This window comes from Carlito syrichta, unplaced genomic scaffold, assembly GCF_000164805.1.
Source record: "Carlito syrichta isolate Samal-C Ts95f unplaced genomic scaffold, Tarsius_syrichta-2.0.1 Scaffold311553, whole genome shotgun sequence".
In the NCBI taxonomy this organism is placed as follows: domain Eukaryota; kingdom Metazoa; phylum Chordata; class Mammalia; order Primates; family Tarsiidae; genus Carlito; species Carlito syrichta.
The window spans coordinates 542970-563962 of record NW_007255649.1 but is presented as its reverse complement, the minus strand read 5'-3'; the positions used below and the strand labels follow the sequence as shown (position 1 = coordinate 563962).

General features: G+C 49.2%; 2 protein-coding genes across 3 annotated transcripts; one reads left to right on the top strand and one right to left on the bottom strand.

Moving 5' to 3' along the window:
• Positions 1-6684: 6684 nt before the first annotated feature.
• LOC103271353 (tubulin alpha-3 chain) lies at positions 6685-12155 on the top strand. Its single transcript, XM_021717939.1, has 5 exons — positions 6685-6708; positions 7350-7572; positions 8807-8955; positions 9298-9978; positions 11770-12155. Exons 1-5 carry the CDS (start codon positions 6685-6687, stop codon positions 12064-12066), a joined length of 1374 nt encoding a protein of 457 aa, XP_021573614.1. The 3' UTR covers positions 12067-12155.
• A 765-nt stretch (positions 12156-12920) lies between these two features.
• MZT2B (mitotic spindle organizing protein 2B) lies at positions 12921-20913 on the bottom strand. Of its 2 annotated transcripts, XM_021717941.1 has the most exons (4): positions 20705-20913; positions 20383-20531; positions 19341-19520; positions 12921-13183 (listed from the first exon to the last, which is right to left on the bottom strand). In XM_021717941.1, exons 1-4 carry the CDS (start codon positions 20866-20868, stop codon positions 13026-13028), a joined length of 651 nt encoding a protein of 216 aa, XP_021573616.1. In that variant the 5' UTR covers positions 20869-20913; the 3' UTR covers positions 12921-13025. The 2 variants fall into 2 exon arrangements, with proteins under 2 accessions (XP_021573616.1, XP_008067019.1); XM_008068828.2 differs by lacking the exon at positions 19341-19520 and having other exon boundaries at positions 20705-20907.
• Between the last annotated feature and the right edge of the window lie 80 nt (positions 20914-20993).

Genomic DNA, 20993 nt, shown 5'->3' with positions numbered 1-20993 from the left:
ACTGCACTCCAGTCTGGGCGACAGAGTGAGACTCCAACTCAAAAAAAAAAAGAATTCCAGCACTTTGGGAGGCTGAGACGAGAGTATTGCCTGAGCCCGCGGGTTCGAGACCAGCCTGGGCAACATGGTGAGACCTCATCTCTACAATAAAAAAAAAAATTACCTGGCCGTGGTAGTGTGGGCCTGTAGTTTCGGCTACTTGGAAGGCTGCGGCGGAAGGATCGCTTGAGCCCAGCAAGTCCAGGTTGCAGTGGCTGGGACCATGCCACTGCACTCCAGCCTGGGCAACAGAGTGAGATTCCGACTATAAATGAATAAATAAGAATAAAAGGATCAGGCTGGGCATGGTGGCTTATGTTTGTAACAGAGTGAGACTCCAACTCTAAATAAATAAATAAAAAAGAGTCAGGCTAGGCATGGTGACTTATGTTTGTGATCCCAGCACTTTGGGAGGCCAAGATGGGAGGATCACTGGAGCCAGGTTTGAAACCAGCCTGGGCAATATGGTTCGACCTCATCTCTACAAAAAAGAAAAAAAAGCCAGGCAAGGTGGCTATGACTTAGTCTAAGCTGCTTGGGAGGCAGAGGCGAAATAATTACCTGAGCCTAGGAGGTCAAGGCTGAGGTGAGCCATGATTGTAACACTGCATTCTAGCATAGGTGATAGAGTGAGACCCCAGCTGAAAAAAAATAACTTATGTATGTTATTTTTTACTTATTTTTAGAGACTGGGTCTCCCTCTGTCACCCAGGCCAGTTACAGTGGCAGATCATAGCTCACAACAGCCTCTCCTGTGTCCTAGGGATCTTCCTGTCTTGTCTTCCTAAGTAGCTGCAATTACTTAGGTGTCCACCAACATGCCTGGCTTATGTTTTTTTGTTTCTTTGTTTGTTTTTAAGAGATAGGGTCTTTCTATGTTTCTCAGGCTGGTCTCAAACTCTTGGTTTCAAGCAATCCTTCTTGTGGAGGAATATGAGGCCCAATTAGGCCATCAACAATCGGGTAAATTATACTGAGGAGAGGAATCTCAGGATGAAATTTATAGATGTTATAGGAACTTGCTGAGCAAGAGTTGTAAAAGCTTGTAAATCAGCTGTAAATCATCATTGTTTAAAACTAACCTTTAGCTGGCTGCTACAAATATATCGGGGGGAGGAGCAGGCCCCTTGTAGTACAGGCTTCCCTCACTAGGTAAGTATTCTAGGAACCCATCAGCATCAGTGTACTAGCTAGTGCGGCTGTGAGAGCTGCTTTTGGCTTCACTGCATTTTTTTGTGGCAAACAGGTGACTGGTTCTTCCACCATGACAATGCACATGTGCTGAGTTTTTTTTTTTTTCTTTTTACCAAAAATGGCATGATCCCCATGCCCTGCCCTCCCTATTCCCCCGATCTCACCCTGAGCAACTTTTCTTGTTTCCCCAATGAAAAAAGTCCTTAAAGACAAATGCTTTGCCAATGTGGAAGAGGTGGGGGGAAAGAAAGGCAGAAGCACCAAAAGGCATAAAAATTGATTAGTTCAAAAACAGTTTTGAGCAATGGATAGGTGTAGTGCATCAAAAGGAGAGTACTCTGAAGGTGACTGAAGTTTATGCATGTAAGAATAAATACACAACTTTTTATAAATAAATTTTGGATTTTTGGGGTCTCTCCTCATGAAAGCAATTAACCAACACTATCTTAAAGAAACAGAACATCACAATCAAGCAGTTGTATTGCAAAACCTATCATAGTCAAATACAATTTCTTTACAGAATCCAACACATATCACATAATTTCCCTCTTGCAAACCTTTTGTAAATCACTAATTTATCTGACACAGCACAAAACTCCCCAGCACAGCCCAATAAAAATTCCCTCTAGCCCCCACCTTTATACAGATAGCAGACAGCATCTCTTGCCACTGTATTGCCCATCACTTTCTTCATGGCACAGTTTCTCTAAAATAAATATGCCTTTCCAAATTCATAACTGTCTTGATGAATTCCTTCGTCACCTGCAACTCTGGTCTCAACTAGTCCTACCCACTACACTTCTGCTTCCACCTCCCAAATTGCTAGGATTACATGCATGGCCTGATGTTATTTTAATGTAAATTCTTGGGAAAGAATTTAGGAACTGGTTTTTCTGTTCCTTTAAAAAACTACTTGAAGCCGGCTCAGTGGCTCAGCCTGTAATCCCGCGCCTTTGGGAGGCTGAGGTGAGTGGATTGCCTGAGCCCGCGGGTTCAAGACTCGCCTGGGCAGCAAGACCTCATCTCTACAACAAATCAAAAAATCAGCCAGGCGTGGTAGCGCATGCCTGTAACTCCGGCTACTGGGAAGGCTGAGGCGGAAGGATCGCTGGAGCCCAGCAGGTCGAGGCTGCGGTGGCTGGGAGCGGCCACTGCACTTCAGTCTGGGCGACAGAGTGAGACTCCAACTAAAAAAAAAAAAAAAAAAAAAACTACTTGAATCCAAGTTATGGTAGACATTTAAAAAAATAAAATACTTGTAACTGCTGCTATTCAAGTATATATTCAGGGAAACCCGAATGCTCCCCTCCCTGGGTTGCAGTCTTCAAACTTGGCCAAATAAGCCACCTACCTATATTAATTTTGCATTTGCTTCTTCCATTTAGGTTGAGTGAAGTGATCCATCCTGCCTGGTCTCTAAGGTTAGTGGGAATGGCTTTTTGCTCCAGGAAAGTGGTAGATGATCATGGGTACCATGAATTTGGAGAGATGGCAGGAGGCATCGTGGAGGCGGCCATGGCTGAAAGATTTAAATAAGGAGTACGGAAGCAAGCAGGCCTGGGGACAGGGGACAGCGGCACAGCGACGTCGTCAAGCCATAAAGGCGGCCTGGGGCTTACTTGCACGCTAATATCTCTCACTCCACCAAGGCGGCAAAGCAAAAAACACAAGGTCCGAGAAAGCTTGGAAAACGCCTTGGACGCCACGCGGCCGATGTCGACCTTGCCATCTCCCGCCAAACGTACATCCAATCGGAAGCGTCATCACGCTGAGAGATGAGCAACGTCCAATCAGAACTGGGTTCCTGAGTCTCAGCCCGCCCAGAGGGGCTCTGGACCAATGGGTGCCTGAGCGGGGGCGGGCCAATCCAGGGCAGCGCACAGCGCAGCGGCGGCAGTTAGGTGTGCAGGGGGCGTTTGAAGTTGAGTAGCTGCGTGTGGCATTGGCAGAGCTCACCATGGTAAGGCCCCGGGACCGGGCAGGGGGCTCTGGAGTCCTAGTTGTCCAGACCCCAGATTCTCCCACCCCGCAGACGCCCCGGCAGGAGGGCGAATGAAGCCCGCCACGTGGGGTCGCCGAACTGAGGCACCCTGGTGCGGGCCTCGGCGGGAAGAGGAGGCCAGAGAAGAACGCAGGAGGCCCAGGGCAGGACACGGCAACACTGGCTCGTTCTCCAGGGCTACGTGCCAAGGGCAGCCAGGACCCCAGAGGAGGTGGACAGGGAGTGTCCAGGGTAATCAGGGTGAACCGGGAGGGAAAGAGGCAGGTGCAGTCGAGCTTGTTGCAGGAGGCCTTCTGTTGACTGAAACTGTGACCACAACTTAGTGGAAAGAGGCTCAATGACGTTCTCAGAACAGTCAGCCTGGGGTCCTGAGAACGGGAGGGCGGTGCTCAGGCTTTCTGGCTTTGGACCTCTCTACGCTTCTAAAATGACGGAGAAGCCCAAAGAGCCTTTGTTGATGTGCGTCCCAGCTGTCGATATGTGTCATGTTAGAAATTAAAGCTGTTTGAGTTTGGTTTAGGTGGCAGAAAAATGTACGTTAAAAAAAAAATTAAAGCCGAGAAGCTTTAAAAACATTCACTAGTTCTTGTAAAATCAGCACATGTTCACATAAATCACAGATATCCAGCTCTGAATAACTTGTCAGTTATTCTTTTCAAGTAAAAATGGTGTTTCATGAAAAAATTGGTGAGTTGGTGGGGTGGCTCATGCCTGAAATCTAGCATGAGGCTAAGGCAGGAGGATCACTTGAACCCAGGAGTTGAAGGTTGCAGTGAGTGGTGATCCAGCTACTGCACTCCAACCTGGGTAACAGAGCAAGACCCTGTCTTTAAAAAAAAAAAAAAAAGTGGCTACTTCAGCTTGCAATTCACACAAATGCACAAGGCATTTTTCTTAAGGCAGATGTGCTTTATTATGTGCACAAGTGCTTTATGTTACTTCTTATTTTGTCACAGTACTTGGGGTAGAGTTTTAATAAAATTAACATTTTTTGTAGCTTCACCAAGGACATTCTTAAATGCTTTTTCTTTTTACTCCGAGTGCATGGGATGGTGCCATTACCTTGGTCTGCACCAGCAGTTCTATCCACCTTTGCTTATGCACCCCCAGTGCACACATCAACACAGTGAAAAGAACTGGTAATGTTCTAGTTGTGTTAGGAAATTGATTTTATCCCCCATGTACCCTGGAAAGGTCTGTGTACCCTTAGGGCCTGTGAACTCCACTGTGGATTGTTGCTGAGTAGGAGCTCAGTAGAAACAATGGACCCTTGACTGGAGGATGCACAGCCTTATTAGAAAGCAAAGAAAGCCAGGTGTGGTTGCTTATGCTTGTGATCTCAGCACTTTGGGAGGCAGAGGCCAGAGAATTCCCTGAGCCCTGAGGTTCAAGACTAGCCTGGGCAACTTGGCGAGACCTTGTCTCTACAATAAATCAAAACATTAGCTGGGCATGGTGGCATGTGCCTGTAGTTCCAGCTACTTGGCAGACTGAATCAGAAGGATCACCTGAGCCCAACAGATCAGGGCTGTGACAGCCATGAGTGTGCCACTCCAGCCTGGGCAACAGAGTGAGACTCTGACTCAAAAAAAAAAAAAAAAGGAAAAGAAAAGAAGAGGGGGAGCAAGTAGGGCTATGATATTCTTGCCTTAACCCTCGTTTGCATTCTATGGTTTCACTTATTTGTGGTGCAGTACAATAAGGTATTGTGTGTGTGTGAGAGAGAGCACATTCATGTAATAACTTTTATTATACTACATTGTTATAATTGTTCCATTTTATTAGTCATGTCATTCATCTCTTACTGTCCTAATTTATAAATTAAGGTTTATCATAGGCATATACATATAGGACAAAAGATGGGGTGGGGAAGAGAGAGAGAGAGAGAGAGAGAGAGAGAGAGTGTGTGTGTGTGTGTGTGTGTGTGTGTGGTGTTTTGAGGTTCAAATATTCACTGGAAGTCTTGAAACTATGCCCCTCAGACAAGGGGGGAATTACTGTATTTTCAAAAATGGTGACAGGAAGTGATGCTTTTGGGTAAGTACAGAACAAGGTCATCTGCCAAGATCATAGAAAGAGGAGTTTGGCCTTGAGTTTGAAAAGAATAGAGAAAATTTCAAACCAAAAGAGTAGAGAAAGTTTTCAAAGAGGAGATAGAGCTGATAAAAGTAATGTCAAATTTAGGGCCATCGCAGAAACTCAACTCACACTTGTAATCCTAGCACTTTGGAAGGGGGAGGTGGGCGGATACAGACCACAGGAGTTCGAGACCAACCTAGGCAACATAATGAGATCTCATTTCTTAAAAAAAAAAAAAAATACACACACACACACATACACACACACTTGCGCCAGGCATGCTGGTGGGTGCCTGTAGCCCCAGATGTTTGGGAGGCTAAAGTAGAGGATGGCTTGAGCCCAAGAGTTGGAGGTGGCAGTGAGTTGTAATCATGCGACTGTGTGACTGCATTCCAGCATGGGAGCAACAGAGTGAGTCTGTGACTGGAAAAAGAGACCAGTTTGGGCAACATAGTGAATCCCATCTATAAGAGAAAAAAAGAAACAAATATATGAAAAATTTTATGATCCAGGTGAGGTTGGCAATGAAGCTAGAGTGGCTTTCTATAGCAAGGGAGGATTAATTTTCCTGACTGCTTGGATCAGTTTCATGGGATAATCAGAAATGGAAGTGACCTTAAAGACCACTCAGCTGCTCACCCCCATTTTGTAACTGAAGAAATTGACAAAATGTTTAATGGTGTAAGGTCACAGATCTTCCTCTGATCTTACTGGCCCAGGGTAAGTAGAATGCCAAATCAAGCATCTGTTGAAATACAGGTAGTCTGTACTTTAGTAAGGCAAATCGTATGGATGTGAAAATGGTGGTGTTGGGCAGATTACAAAGGACTTTTGTAGAGTGTTGATGAATCTTTCTTCTGAGGAATGAGTTCCTTGGCATTGGCAAAGTTCTGTCTGGAACTGAATGCTCCCTTCTGGGATGATGTGGGGGGATTGTTACATTATGTTGACCTGTTATACCCCTGCAGACTCTGAGATTTGGTGTTCATATAATAGAAAACAGGACTTCAACTTCTTGGGATGTAGGTTAGAATTTAGTGGCTGAGGTACCTCCAATTTTATTTGATTTCTTCCATGTGTTTGCTAGGATGACTTGTGTACAATTGAGCAAGTGGCTGGCGAGTGTACAGTTAGACTCCCTGCAGGAAAGAGATGCTCAATTCAGAATAAGTACTCTGAGGTGACTATATAGAGGTCCTATTGATAAAGTGATGGGCAAGGTTTAAAGAAATTACCAAATGACACCAGCACTTCTGATCTCTAGGAGCCATCACCTGCCTAGGCTTGAAGGGGTGAGAGGAGGGAGTGATTACTAGAAGTTAAGAGGGTAGCTTTGTGAAGAGGGCCAAGTGCCCAGAATTGTGGCCTTGATGCAGGGACTCAGACGCAGGACTGTCTGGCAAGGAGGAAGCCAGGGAGTGAGTTCCCTGACCACACCTACCTCTAACCTTCCAGACGCTGCTGCTGCCACTGTTAACTAAACCAACCAGGAGCCAGGGGCATGGAAGCCCTCTGATGCTGTCTACATGGATCAGCCTCCTGGAGCACAACGTGGAGTGGAAAAAAACAGAGGGTAGATCTAGAGGGGCTGATGGAGACACACACAGTGACCTCCTAGGCTTAGGCCATTGTGACCTAGGACCAGCTCCATTTTTCCTTCCCCTACTATTACCTGGTCCTTTGGTAGTGACATAAGGAAAAACTCCTAGATAATTCTGAGAACTACTGTGACTAACCATAATGAAGAGTTGATTTTGGAAGTCATTTTATGGCTTCCAAGTTTTAAAATAACCTTAATTTTTGTAGCAAACATTTATGGCTCTGGGGCTACCTGTGGCACTTAGTATCTAGGTGGATTAGAGTAAGTTCACATTCACTGGATGAAGGGGTCACCTAAGCACCCTAGGAAGTAAAGACTGAGAAAGCCCCAGGCACTGAAGCACTGTACAAAGACTAAGTTATAGTAGTTTTCATGCCATTGAGCTTCCACTTGCCTTGAAGATGAAAGTGTTCACATTTATGTTCTGGTTCCCAGCGTGAGTGTATCTCTGTCCACGTGGGGCAGGCGGGTGTCCAGATTGGCAATGCCTGCTGGGAGCTTTACTGCCTTGAACATGGAATTCAGCCCGACGGCCAAATGCCAAGTGACAAAACCATCGGTGGTGGAGATGACTCCTTTAACACGTTCTTCAGCGAGACTGGGGCTGGCAAACACGTGCCCAGAGCAGTATTTGTGGACCTGGAGCCCACTGTGGTAGGTAAGTTCTCAGGTACTGGTTGACAGTTTTCCTGGGAGGATAGGAGAGGCTGGGTAAAGCCCTACAGGGGCTCCCGTGAGTCACTTTGCAGAAAGGATGCGGGAGAGATAAGCATATGCCTGTGGCATTGTTAACTGAGAAATTGGAGGTTCGTGATTATAGGGTCTGTGGGACTTGGCTCTTATTTAGGAAAAGCTGATCTATGGGGAGAATCTGCTTTGCCAGCATTAAGAAGGGCTGTGGAAAGATTCATTCAGCTCACAGAGGGGTAGGTTCCCATTTGAACACTGTGCATGCTCTCATGCTAATGCATGACAATCTTGACCTGCATCTTAGACATAAGAGGTAAGCGTAGAACATTGCTTTACTTCCTCCAGAATAGAAGTAGTAGTTGTTGTTGTTTTTGTTTTTGTTGTTGTTGTTGTTTTTGAGTTGGAGTCTCATTCTCTCACTCTGTTGAGTTGTAGTCTCATTCTCTCACTCTGTTACCCAGGCTAGAGTACAGTGGCACGCTCAGGGCCACTTCAACCTCAACCTGCTGGGCTCTGGCAATCCTTCTGCCTTAACCTTCCAAGTAACTGGAATTACAGGCACACACTATCATGGCCAGCTAACTTTTTGATTTATTGTAGAGATGAGGTCTCACCAAGTTGCCCAGGCTGGTCTCAAACCCCTAGGCTCAGGCAATCCTCTCACCTTGGCCTCCCAAAGTGCTGGGATTACACGCTTGAGCCATGGCGCCCAGCCTGCCCCAAGTAGTTTCTACGGAGAGCTGCAAAAGGAGAGCACCTTTTAGTGGCCCCTCAGGAGATGACAGAATATCATCTGAAAGTCTGTGAGAGCCAGGCCACATAGGGTTGCCTGATGAAACTGGCTTGCCAAAGTCACACTGACCTTGTGACTGCCCAATTTGTTAGGGATTTAAAGTATACCATTTGACGTAAATATGGGTAGCAAGGAAATATATACCTGTGGAATTGCTGGTGTTAGGGCGTGGCACCTTATATCCCTTCATTGGGAACTAGTGCTGCTGGCACTGGTGTGAGCTGGCATTACCTCTCTAGAGCCATAGGTGCATTTGTGGTTTATGCATCACAGAGACATTTTTATGGGAGATCCCCACTGTTGACCTACAGGGAACTGCATGTGCTTTGTAGAAGTGAACAGTTCTGAATGTGTCCCTTTGTGAGTATACTAGGCCTAAGGACTCATGGCTCATGGCATCTCTTTGTAGATGAGGTGCGCACAGGGACCTACAGGCAGCTGTTTCACCCCGAGCAGCTGATCACCGGGAAGGAAGATGCAGCCAACAATTATGCCAGAGGTCATTACACCATTGGCAAGGAGATAGTTGATCTGGTCCTAGACCGGATCCGTAAACTGGTAAGGAGAGTACTAGAAGGCCTCATGTGGACATTGTCCTGGATGGGAGCATAGGCCTTGGATTGCAACAGGAGCAGGGTGGGGGATGGTGTCAGTTTGCCAAACTCAGGACAGAATCATGAGTCTGACTGAGTAAGCCGTGGTCTTACTGTGGAGTGTGGGTTGTGAGGCATCCATAGTTTTTCCTTTCTGTTTGCTCAGCTCCTAAGTGTAGTGCATGTTCATTAGAGACCATATGAACATGTGTGAACCTGCAGAGGCAAAGAGAAATGACCCCAGCTTGTTGGAGGTTGGTGGTGTGGCTCCCATAGGCCTTGGCTCATGTTGTCTGGCTTCTCTCAGGCAGATCTGTGCACAGGGCTGCAGGGCTTCCTCATCTTCCACAGCTTTGGAGGCGGCACTGGCTCTGGGTTTGCATCTCTGCTTATGGAGCGGCTGTCGGTGGATTACGGCAAGAAGTCCAAGTTGGAGTTTGCCATTTACCCAGCCCCTCAGGTTTCCACAGCTGTGGTGGAGCCCTACAACTCCATCCTGACCACCCACACCACCCTGGAACATTCTGACTGTGCCTTCATGGTGGACAACGAAGCCATCTATGACATATGTCGGCGCAACCTTGACATCGAACGTCCCACATACACCAACCTCAATCGCCTGATTGGGCAGATTGTGTCCTCCATCACAGCCTCCCTGCGATTCGATGGGGCCCTGAATGTGGACCTGACAGAATTCCAAACCAACCTGGTGCCATACCCCCGCATCCACTTCCCTCTGGCCACCTATGCCCCGGTCATCTCAGCTGAAAAGGCCTACCACGAGCAGCTGTCTGTGGCGGAGATCACCAATGCTTGCTTTGAGCCGGCCAATCAGATCGTGAAGTGTGACCCTCGCCATGGCAAGTACATGGCCTGCTGCATGTTGTACAGGGGGGACGTAGTCCCAAAAGACGTCAATGCGGCCATCTCCACCATCAAGACCAAGCGCACCATCCAGTTTGTGGATTGGTGTCCAACTGGATTTAAGGTAGGACTGAGTGTTGTGGCATACTTGTGCCTGTCAATAAGCAGCAGACCCGCAGAATAGTGCTGCCCCTGAAGACCCACACCCTTTTGGGAGACTACATCTTGGTCTTTGTCTTGGTCAGAAATTTGTGAACCAAAGAGAGAATATATTCACTGATGTCTTTTGTGCTCCTTTCTGAGTCATCACACGATTATATGTGTAGTTAGGTTTAAATTTTTTTTTTTATAGTTTGAAGGATTTTTGTGCCTCTTTTTCTGGGTATAGAATCAGTGTAGGAGAATGTAGGTTGAACTTAGAAATGTAGTTTTATTGACATTGTGGTAATTCATGTGGACAAGATATATTATTTCTTCTTTTTTTTTGTAAAGATGATGTCTCATTATGTTGGCTGGCCAGGCTGGTCTTGAACTCCTGGCCTCAAGCATTCTTTCCGCCTTGGCCACCCAAAGTACTGGGATTACAGGTGTGAGCCACCTTGCCTGACCTATGTTTTATTATAACTGGGTATTACTATAAATTGTCTGCCGTCCCTAAATCCCACTTTATCCTTAGGTATGTAGAAATGAAATCAATTTAAATGTCCCATGGAGTGTTTGATTTAAAGAAAAACGATCATGAATCTTTTTGTTATGGAAACGTTGACATCTTTCTTTATGCCCACTAGTAATTCTCACTTGAGTTTGCCTTGAACATATGTCTTGTATCAACTTTCCACCAACATACAAAAGAAACCTTGCTGTCCCTTTTCAGGTTTTCCCATAGTTGGTTACTGAATCCTGTCAATTCTCTTTCTCTTGAGTCTTTGAGCTTTGCTTTCCATGCCTCCTGTTTGGTTCACACCCTCATTGCCTTGGTAAGACCACTGCAGTGAAGTCTTACCTAGGATTTCCTACTCTGGGGTCTCTTCCTCTCCTTCAGGGGCTAGCATGCTTGGTGGACCAGCTGCCTGATTTTGTAAATAAGCTTTTTGTCTGAACATAGCCACACCCCTTCTTCTGTGTATGTGCCTGCTTCTGCTGTACAAGACTGAAGTGTGACAGGCAGGTGTGACAGAGATCCTTTTCCCCCAAACAGCCTAGAATTTGTATGACTCTGCCCTTTAAAAGAATGAGTGTGCTGATACCTGCCCTAGCTCGTCCTGTGTACTTTTCCCTGGTTCTGAAACTTGCAATGCCTTCCTTCCCTTTCATTTCCACCTTGGAATGTCACCCTCACTTATGAAGGCCAATAGACTACCTGTTGCAGCTGCAGTAGCAGCATTCATATGACCCTTGACCTTGGATCTATCACCAAGGAGGCTCATATGGCCACAGTGGCTCATTGGTGGTCAGCAGGGGGTATGACTTTCCCATGACACCACAGTTGTATACTCAAAGTATCAGTCACAGCAATTCATCACTCTTCTTAAAGCCTATGGAGGAAATAATCTACAAGGAAGACAAGGCAGTGTACATTTTTAGAGGAAAGACAGAATCCCTTTGCTTGAGCACCTGTCACATGTCACAGTTGCTAGGACACAGCCCTTCAGGCAGCTTGGGACCCAGCCAGGGTGGCCACCTTCAAGGCTCTTTCCCTTTTTCCTTTTCCGGAACTGTCTCTCTGCTGTCCTGGCACCCTGCCTGGTGCAGGAAGGGGTTCAGTTACTGTTTGTGAAGTAAAGCAAGCGTTCTCCATAGTCACCAGCAGTGTGACTGGGACACCTACCTCATGTCTTCTGTTTGAGGAAAAAGAATCGCCATTTCTGGGTTTGACACAAGCTTCATAAGATGCTTTCTTCCCCTTCTCTGGCAGGTGGGCATCAATTACCAGCCTCCCACTGTGGTCCCTGGAGGAGACCTGGCCAAGGTGCAGCGGGCTGTGTGCATGCTGAGCAACACCACAGCCATTGCCGAGGCCTGGGCCCGCCTGGACCATAAGTTTGACCTCATGTATGCCAAGCGGGCCTTTGTGCACTGGTACGTGGGAGAAGGCATGGAGGAAGGGGAGTTCTCTGAGGCCCGTGAAGACTTGGCTGCTCTGGAGAAGGATTATGAAGAGGTGGGTGTGGATTCTGTGGAAGCTGAGGCTGAGGAAGGGGAAGAATACTGAGGAAGGATGCCACGGGCAGGTGCTCCTCTCTCCCGCCATCCCCAGCATAGCTTCTTTTAAGGTGATTACAATTAAAGTTTCACTATAAAGTTTCTGTGTTGCCTCTTGCTTCTGCCTGCAGGAGTGGTCATATCCTAGATCTGTGAGGACAGTGGTTGGGCCCCCCAGCTGGCAGTGCTAGAGTGGCAGTAGGATACAGGTCTGCTGTGCATAATGCATGAGTTCCCATTGAAGTGACTTGACCCAGGGGAAATACACTTTATAGCCAAGGTTTCAGGGTAGAAAGATTTATTAATTCTAGGAAAGCCGAGTCAGGGTTTTCCATTGAATTTGCTATTTTGGAGGGCTTCTCTTGGGGACATGGTATATAAAATATAAAAGCTTAGAGATGGAGAGCTTATACCTGAGGTATGTGGGTGGGAGTGTCCAGGAAATCTTACAACTGTGGGTCACATGGTTAAGGTCAGGACACATCTTGTTGGGAGAGTAGCTACTGGATCCTCCATGGCATTCATGACCCACAGAAGGATACAACAGCCACCCTGACCTCACTGCTCCGAGGTGACCTGCAAGGCAGCATTCTCCTTCCGTGCTCACACACAGCCACTTTGCTCTCTGCACTGTCAATGGTCTTGGTAGAAAGCATCACATTTTTACTGCAAGTGAAGTGTGCTGACTTCTATGTGTAAAAGGACTGGCAACCCATAGATTTTCTCTCAGAACCAAAATTAGGTCCAGGAAGGTGAATATTTAAGTCACCTGGTTAGTTCAGCTATATAGCACAATCAGGGCCTGCAGAAAGAACTCATTCTAGTCTTTGTGCCTTAATATGTTCAAAAATGGAAGAGAACGGCTGGATTGGAACCTCCACTTTCAGAAGGATTTATTATCAAAGGAAACAATTTGTGGCCTTTTAGCCTTTGTTGGAAGACCTCTGTGTGTCAAGTCTCTGACACGGCCTAGGTGCTGTTCCGGGTGGGGCTCTTCCTGGGTCCGCCCCCCTTGGGAAGCCTGGTGGCACTGGGCTGGCGGGGCATCCTCTGGCTGGATCCTTCACGTCCCCCACGTTCTGCCAGGGCTGCTGCTCCACTGAGAGCAGTGCTGCCTTTGTTCCTCCCTGGGGAGACAGAGCACACCCATTAGGAACATCATAAGCTCATAATTGCAGCACATCCTACAGTTGCGTTCCTTGCACAAAATTTTTGTCTATATGTTTCTGTCAAAGCTGTTTCATCTGGAGATACCACATCAGCCCCAGGTCCTGAGGCTCAGACCCCAAAAGACAACTCATCCCCCAGAAGCCCATGGCGAGTATAGAGCCCTTTAAGATATGTGCAGGATAAGGCCATGCAAGGATTGATCAGGAATGCCTTGGAGGGACACTCATCCTGGGTCCATTTAGGGAAAAGATGCTCGGCTGGTTCATACCTGGCCTGGACAGAACACGTGATCTTCCCCAACTGCACCAGCAGTGGCAGGAGGGCTCACTGCCTCCTCCTCTCTGGGTACATGTCCATACCAAACCACCCATCTGAACTGTCTCAGACTGACAGGCAGGATACACATCAGGCTCCAAGTCCTGAAGTCAAGTTTCTGATTTTGATCTTGGAAGCCCTTCCCTGCACTGTTTCCGCTATACTCGAGTACTCTGTAAGCAGTGGACAAGCTTCCTGCTCTCGGGTTAGCTACTGGGTTCCATGCTGGGTTCCTGCCAAGGTGTCACTTCTTGAGACTTTCCTTTGACCACTAGACAGCCACCCTCACACAAAACCCATGGGTTCAGATGTTTCTTGATTGGTAATTTGCTTATTTGATCGTTTTTTATGAGGTCAGCCAAAGACCTGCAACCACACTAGGGCCACAGCTTCATTTTAAAGGAGTAGCTTACCCTGGGTTCAGGGTGTTGACAACTTTAGCAAGACTGACTGAAGGGACTCTGTGGGGCACAAATGTGCCCAGGGAGCAGGCTTACTGCTGGTGTCACAGTCCCCCTCAGTGCCTTAGCCCATGCTTTCCTCCACTCTGGCTTGAATGGTCTGCCCTGTGGAATCTAACCAGGGCTTGTGTCCCTGTCTGACCCTCAGTATAGGTCTCCCCCAGTCTCCCTTTTCCTGTGTTGTGACTGAGAAACATAGTGCCTTGACTCTGATCTGGCTAGCTGCATGTTTTCTCTTTGCTGAACCCAAACTTGGCCTTTAATATTCCACAAACTGATCAACATGTTTAGGTTGCCTTGAAACACTGAAAGATCAGTCATGTTGCTAAACATATAGGAGCTGACCCTGCTCCCAGCCAGAGTCCTTAAACCCTCATATAAACTCCATCCCTGATGCCGTCGGATGTTCCTAGGTAGAACACTTCTGCCCTCACTATCCTGTCCATGGTGAGGCCGTGCTGCACCCTCCTGTATGTGTGTTCCCCTAATAAATGCTTCAGACTGATCACCCTGGCCTGATCTTGAAAGGGTTTGGGGAAGAACCTTGTAACTCCCCTGCTGCTCGTTTTGGGGAGACTCCAGCCAAGGAGTTGGCAGGATGGAGCACCCAGTCTTGTCCAGGTTCATCACATTTAGTCAAATAGCTTGTAAAAGGGAACTGAGAATTATTGGAGAAAAGATGCAACAAGGTGTCTTTGTGGCCCATTAATCATGTGTTTCACCATTTGTTACCTTGAGCAAGCAGAGGTACCTGCATCTGAAACCCAAGACCTCAGGTCCCCCAGGGCCACCTCCAGCTCACTTTCCATGCTGTCTATACTGACAGTGACATTCTCCCCAAATTCCAACAGAACGGCCCAACTTGAGTTTCTAGAAAGTTCTTTCTCAGAGGAGGAGGAATTTCTGCTGCCCAGTGGGGTGAGGTTACAGTGCAGATACACGTGGTGCACTGGCAGATCATCCTCATTTCCTGTGGTCTTCCCCTGCCTTGCCTTCCCGAGCTCCACCCTCAAGTGCTCATACACACTGAATTCCATAAAGATGTAGTCAGGGTCACCCAGAGCCAGAGGCATCATGGCCAGGAGCATGGGGTGGGTGACATTGGACCAATCAGCTTACCAGTGACTTGTGAAAAAGATACCAAGCAAAGAACTGCTGCCACACATTTTATTTGCTACAAAATGGTATTTTTCCGTTTCCCACTAATTGGACAAGGGGCAAAGACCTCGTCTCCTCTGAGTGGATGGGACCCACCACCCTGTTTCATTCCCAATAAGAGGCCAGCCTCCTCTGAGGCCACAGGCCCTCTGCAGGCCAGGTTGGGCAGCAGCTTAAGCTGGGTGCTCAGGTGCCCATGCCTGGCAAGGGGCATTTTATGACAGGTACAGAAATACAGCTTAGGGGTAATTCCCACTCAGCTCCCCCAGGAAGTGCAGGGTGGGCCTCAGACGTGGCCTTACACCTGAGTTTCCTTAAACCTCAGAGAAATGACCAGGGCACTTCTGAAAACTCAAGAAGGATGAGGCATAGTAGGATAGAGCAAATAATGCTTATCTTGTCCTCTGACCAGGCTGAAAAACCCTGGGTATATGACATCAACACAACTTTGGCCCACAGATGACATCAAGAAAACAATCCTTAAACCCTTCAGGAATCACATGCTCATTAGAGGGGAGCCCTGTTCAGGCCTCCTCTTTTAACACAAGGGCCAGGAGGTCCACACCAGCCTGGTTGTGAACCCAAGGAGAATGGTCAGCAGCAAGTGAGGGGGAGGACCAAGCAGTGCCTTCAGTGGAAAGACCAGCCTGCTCACCCTGCTCACCAGGGCTTGCCTATTAGGGTCAGACAGGCTGGAGGACATGAACCAATGTGGCTGCAGGTTGTGGTGGCCAGGTGGTAGCCATTGATATTCCTGGACCAGCTGGGTCCCTGGAAGGCCCTCTTATTTGCCAAAGATAGACAATGCCCACTGAATGTTAACAGCCTGGCACATTCTTCTCAAGATCAGTGCTCCTACCACCCCTGAAACCAGCTGGTGGCCAATCCGTGTTTTGTGAGCCCCTAATGAAACAAAACCTCAAAATGCAGTTCTGATTATCCAGGGAGTCCCTGAAGCCAACAAGTGGGCCAGTCTGGGGTGGGAACCCATCTGCCATACACCTTTGTTGTGAGTCTGACTTACTACTCCCTGTTAATTCTGGGCAGAGCTGATGGAGGATGGAAATTTGTCCCTAAGAATACCCATCCACCTTTCATAGTGAGAGTGCCAACTTGCAGCAACATGGGCCAGCAGGCACTTGTGTTAGGAAAAGAGCAGAGGTGAGGCAAGGAAGGGAGGAAAGACAATGCAGGAGAGGGAAGGAAAACACTACTGGCCCTATTTCAGGAGCACCACTGTGACAGTGTTGATGCCACTGCCAATTGCAGCACAACAGGCTATTCTAAATCTTCACAAGCACATGTGTCGAGCCACTTGTGCTCCCCAGGTTAAGTGCTTAGTTCTCCTTGAGGCCAGCTGGCAGGGTTTGATAGCCAGAGAATAGGTGGCTAGGGCGGTCTGGACAGTCATGAGTTGTCACCAACTAGTACTTCTGCCTTCTGGCCAGGCACATGGTGGAGGCCTAATTAACACAGACCTAGTGACAATGACAGATGTGCACACATGCAGTTTTCACTCTTAACTCAGCCCACACTTCCTGGGATGGTGTTTTTCCCTGGGACTTTCCTAGAGCCCTCTTCCTGTATATGTACACACAGACACCAATGCATACACATGCACACATACCCTTGACTCGGGGATTCTGGAGAAAGTGCATTGTAGATGTGCTGGGGCAGCACTGTCCAGCAGGAATATAGTACAAGCAACACAGGTAATTTTAAATTTTCTAGTGGTTATGTTCAAAAGTAAAAGTTACTGGGAAATGATTCCAATAATGTATTTTATTTGTTTATTTAAGTATGTATGTATATGTTTGAGTTGGGAGGTCCCACTCTGTTACCCATGCTGGAGTGCAGTGGTATGATCACAGTTCATTGCAGCCTCAACCTCATGGCCTCAGGTGATCCTTCTACCTTAGTCTCTCAAGTAGCTGGAACTATAGGTGGCGCCACCATGCTCGGCTCATTTTTTAAATGTTTTTGTAGAGACAAGGTCTTACCATATTGTCCAGGTTGACCTTGAACTAATGGGCTCAAGCAGTCCTCCCACCTTAGCCTCTTACATGCCTGTGTTAGGGTTACAGGCATAAGCCACTGCACCCATCCCCAATAATGTATTTTAATTAACTTAAAATATTCAATGTAGCATCATTTCAACATGTATTCAAGACAAACAATACACAAGATGCTGCATGCACTTTTGCACCAGCTGTTCAGTACCCGCTGTGTATTATACACACAGGGCAGCATGACCACAACAGTCACATGTGGCTCATAGCCTCTGTATCAGGCAGCATAGCTCATGTGACACAGCTTCCACACAACAAATGACATTTGACATGCTCTGGAGGGACATCTTTAGCGTAGTTTCCCTAAACTTTGAGAACACTCAACTGAATTTGAGTTCCCCACATTAGCTCCAGACTCTCATCATGACAAGGATTACTCCCCTGTGCCTCTGGGGTCTTCTGTTTCCCCCAACTCTGCTGGACAAGATTGAGCTTGGTGGTGGTGGTCCCACAGGCTACCTGGATGGCTGGGGTCAGGAATCTACATTTCCAGGAATGCCTGCAACAGCTCATGGAAGCAAGCCCTGAGTGGGTCCAGGCCCTGGCCTGGACCAACTTCACACCCAGTCCTGTGGGAAATCTACAGGTACCACATCCCTCCAGCTGGATCACTCTGACAACTTCCCTTACTCTCTCTACTTCAGATTCTGCCATTAACAGGGCATCAGAAGGTCTCTTTTGTCAGAGGCTGTGCATGGTAGCCTCAGAGATCTGACTCTCTGCCGCAGTACACCCCTGGTGTGGTTGCATGTCTGCCCTGCTTCCCTCCACTGCTTCCCTAGGGCTCACATTTGCCTCCACTGGGCAATTCTCAGGGACTCCATGTCCTTGTCCTGGCCAACTGCTGTCCAGTCTAGCAGGACGAGGGCCTGGGTTGTGCTTCCAGGACTGAGCCCTGGAGGAACACATGGGCCACTCCCGCCCTGGTGGGGAAGGCTGCCTCCTCACCTTCCTGGGAGCCCCATTCACTTACGTGGTACCCCCCTCATCCTTCTGGTCCCTCTGTGCCCATACTCCCAGTACCATGAATCCCATAAACCCCTTAACTAGAGATTCTTCTCTCTACCTCCTCCTGCCCAGACAACCTACATGCAGCTGTGGTCCCACGCTTCACCCAGCCCCTTCTGCCATTCCAGCTCACTGGGCTGTAGCGCCCCTGCCTGAAAGACCCTGCTGACCCCTCCTGCCCCTATTCTGTTTAGCCCTTGTTAAACTGGACTGAACGTGTCCATCTCATGTCCTCAGTGCTGAGAGCCAGGCCTAGCACACAGAGTCACTGAGTGAATGAGCAGCACTGTCCCCTGGTATGATGAGGACTCCATTCCCAGTTTCTCCCTCCCTCTGGAAACTTACCCTTTGATTCCTCATCTCAGCCTGTGGTCCACCCACCCCTGCCCTGCCCCTCCGCCCTTCCCCATTCTCCCTGGACCTGAGCTCCAGGTGGCACCTGGAGCAGTGAGGTGAGGAGGAACATGGCAAAGGGCACAACCAGAGCACCTCAGGCTCTCGTACACCCCTGGCTCTGGGTCTCTGGCCTCACCACATCTGGTAACACCTGGAAGATACCCCAAGCTCAGGAATGAGGCAGGAAGGGAAACTCTGTTTTGGTGCATGGCTGATGGGAGAAGTACACATTGTTCATATGATGCTGCCAGGGAGCCTCAGGGAAAGCAGAAGCATCTGATTTCTCCTGCAGACTTCCCAACCAGGTAGGAGACAGCTTCTTAGAGGCCGGGGTGTTTCTCATATCTGAGGCTGTGCCCTCCACAGCACACTATGCTGCTTCTGGCCTGCTCTCCTCCTTCTGGAATGTGGGCTCTTCACAGAGTGCAAGTCTTATTCACCAAAGTAAGCCTCTGGAGTGTAGGGAGTATTGATCCCATCCCCTGATGCCAGCCTGACTGCACATCCTAGAAGCACTGCAGTATTGTGTCTCTAATAAACCAAGCCAGAAATTGTGCCCTGTCCCTATGGCGAGGGACAGTGATGGCCAACACTGTCCAGGGTCCTGCAGTTGCAGCTCAAAGCTGCTCAGGCTTCATAGGGCCATGACAGTGTCCATGGAAACAAGGGTGAGCACCAACCCCTAGAGATAAGCCAATAAACACAACCTGCAAAAGGAGATAACAGGCAGCAAGAGAAGCGGAGGGAACTGGGGGGCCCTGGAGAGAGAGGCGAGTGCGAGGCAGCTGGGTTGTGGAGCCGAACCGGAGAGGCCGCACGCTGTGGGCACAAGGAAAAGGAGGGCCTTGCAGTGGGGCTACTGTTTCTGGCAGAGAGAAAGGAGGCCTCTGGAGGTCAGAGAGAGACACACAAAGAGAGCAGACAGAGCATAGGTCAGTGAGGAGGGCGGAGCACAAGTGCCTGGGGTCTCTCAGGGCAGCAGGTGTGGGTGCCCAGGGCCCCAGCTCCCCCCACCAGGGCCAGCCTGTCCTCTGCCCCTTCTCAGGATGTCTGTGCTGGTGTCTTTGTGCTTCCAGGCAGGAGTAAGCCCTGGACCTCCTTCCATTTGCCTGGGAGGTTCTGCTGCATTTCAGGGCATTTGCAATAGCCTTTGAGGCAGAAGCGATATGTAAGGAGGATAAGCAGGGACCAGAGGCTCCACCATGTACCAGTTATGACCCTCAAGAGTGAAGAGACCCTTCAACCCTGAGCCCCCAGGTGATCTGTCCCTCAGACCTCTGTACCCTGGGAGCTCTGAGTGTTCTGGGGCAGCCAGGGGCTGTCACGTCAACCAGTGTTGCAATCCTCAGAGGAAAGGTGGCCATGGGCCCCCGAGACCCAAGAATGACTGTGGTACAGGCAAGGGGGTGGCTCTCTGACTGCCCGGCTAACTGAGGACTTCCCCGGAGGCTGTAATGCCACAGGACAGGGACCAAAGCCATCTTTATTCCTGTGTTTGGGATGAAGGCATGAGTGCAGATGAGCCCCGGCTGCCTGGACCACCCACTCTGCATCCACCTGACCTGGACACCACTCCATGATAGCCGCGAAGCCAGGGACCAGAGCCTAGGATTGGGCCCAGCAGGTCCTGGGAAAAGGTCGACAGTGAGACATGGCCACTCAGGGCCAAGGCTGTGCTGTGTGTGCCTGTCCTCCTCTCTGGCCTGCCACCCACACCTCCAGGCAGGAAGCACCGAGCACAGCTCTGACCTCGGGTCTCAGGCATGCTCGACGTGGGCAGCGACACGGCCACAGGGTCCTGGGGTTCACTCGCCAGCCTCTGTCCGGCACACATGGACTTGAGCATCTGGAATACGGCCAGGGGGGCCACGTTCAGTTTCAGCAGGTCCACCAGGATCCTGGTGAAAAGAAGTGCAGCGCGCAGTGAGCTCCCCCTCTACCCCCCAGGCCAGGCCTACTCCCTGAGGAGCTCCCTGCTCCAGGAGGGCCACCTCCCCGAAGACCCCGACAGGGAGCAGGCCCGGGCCAGGGACCCGAGAGTAGAGCGCCACAAGCCTACCCGCCCGCTCACTTGAACACGTCAGGGTCGATGGCGCCGCCCGCCGCCTGCGCCAGCTCGTACAGTTCCATCTCTTCCGCGCTCAGCACCTTCTTCCGCCGCAGCGCGAGCTTCTGCCGGGACGCTTCCAGGCCCACGGGCGCTCCCGGCCCACACCCGGCACCCGACGCCGCCATCCGCGCGGACTGCCAGAAAATGCACGCCCAACCCCGCCCTTTCCAGCCGCCGCGCGTTCCCACTGCGCCCTCCCCCGGCCGTGGATCCTCTCGCTGCAGAGCAGCCGCCGGGCCCCCCAGACAGC

What these genes read in the sequence shown, in the direction of transcription:
- MZT2B (XM_021717941.1), bottom strand. Translation starts at nt 20,868, where the DNA reads ATGGCGGCGTCGGGTGCCGGGTGTGGGCCGGGAGCGCCCGTGGGCCTG. An exon ending in ATCGACCCTGACGTGTTCAA is followed by an intron (nt 20,532 to 20,704) that starts GTGAGCGGGCGG and finishes TCTTTTCACCAG; the next exon opens with GATCCTGGTGGACCTGCTGA. An exon ending in CCTGTTATCTCCTTTTGCAG is followed by an intron (nt 13,184 to 19,340) that starts GTTGTGTTTATT and finishes CTGTCTCCCCAG; the next exon opens with GGAGGAACAAAGGCAGCACT.
- LOC103271353 (XM_021717939.1), top strand. Translation starts at nt 6,685, where the DNA reads ATGCAGGGACTCAGACGCAGGACT. An exon ending in AGGGACTCAGACGCAGGACT is followed by an intron (nt 6,709 to 7,349) that starts GTCTGGCAAGGA and finishes TCTGGTTCCCAG; the next exon opens with CGTGAGTGTATCTCTGTCCA. An exon ending in TAGACCGGATCCGTAAACTG is followed by an intron (nt 8,956 to 9,297) that starts GTAAGGAGAGTA and finishes GGCTTCTCTCAG; the next exon opens with GCAGATCTGTGCACAGGGCT.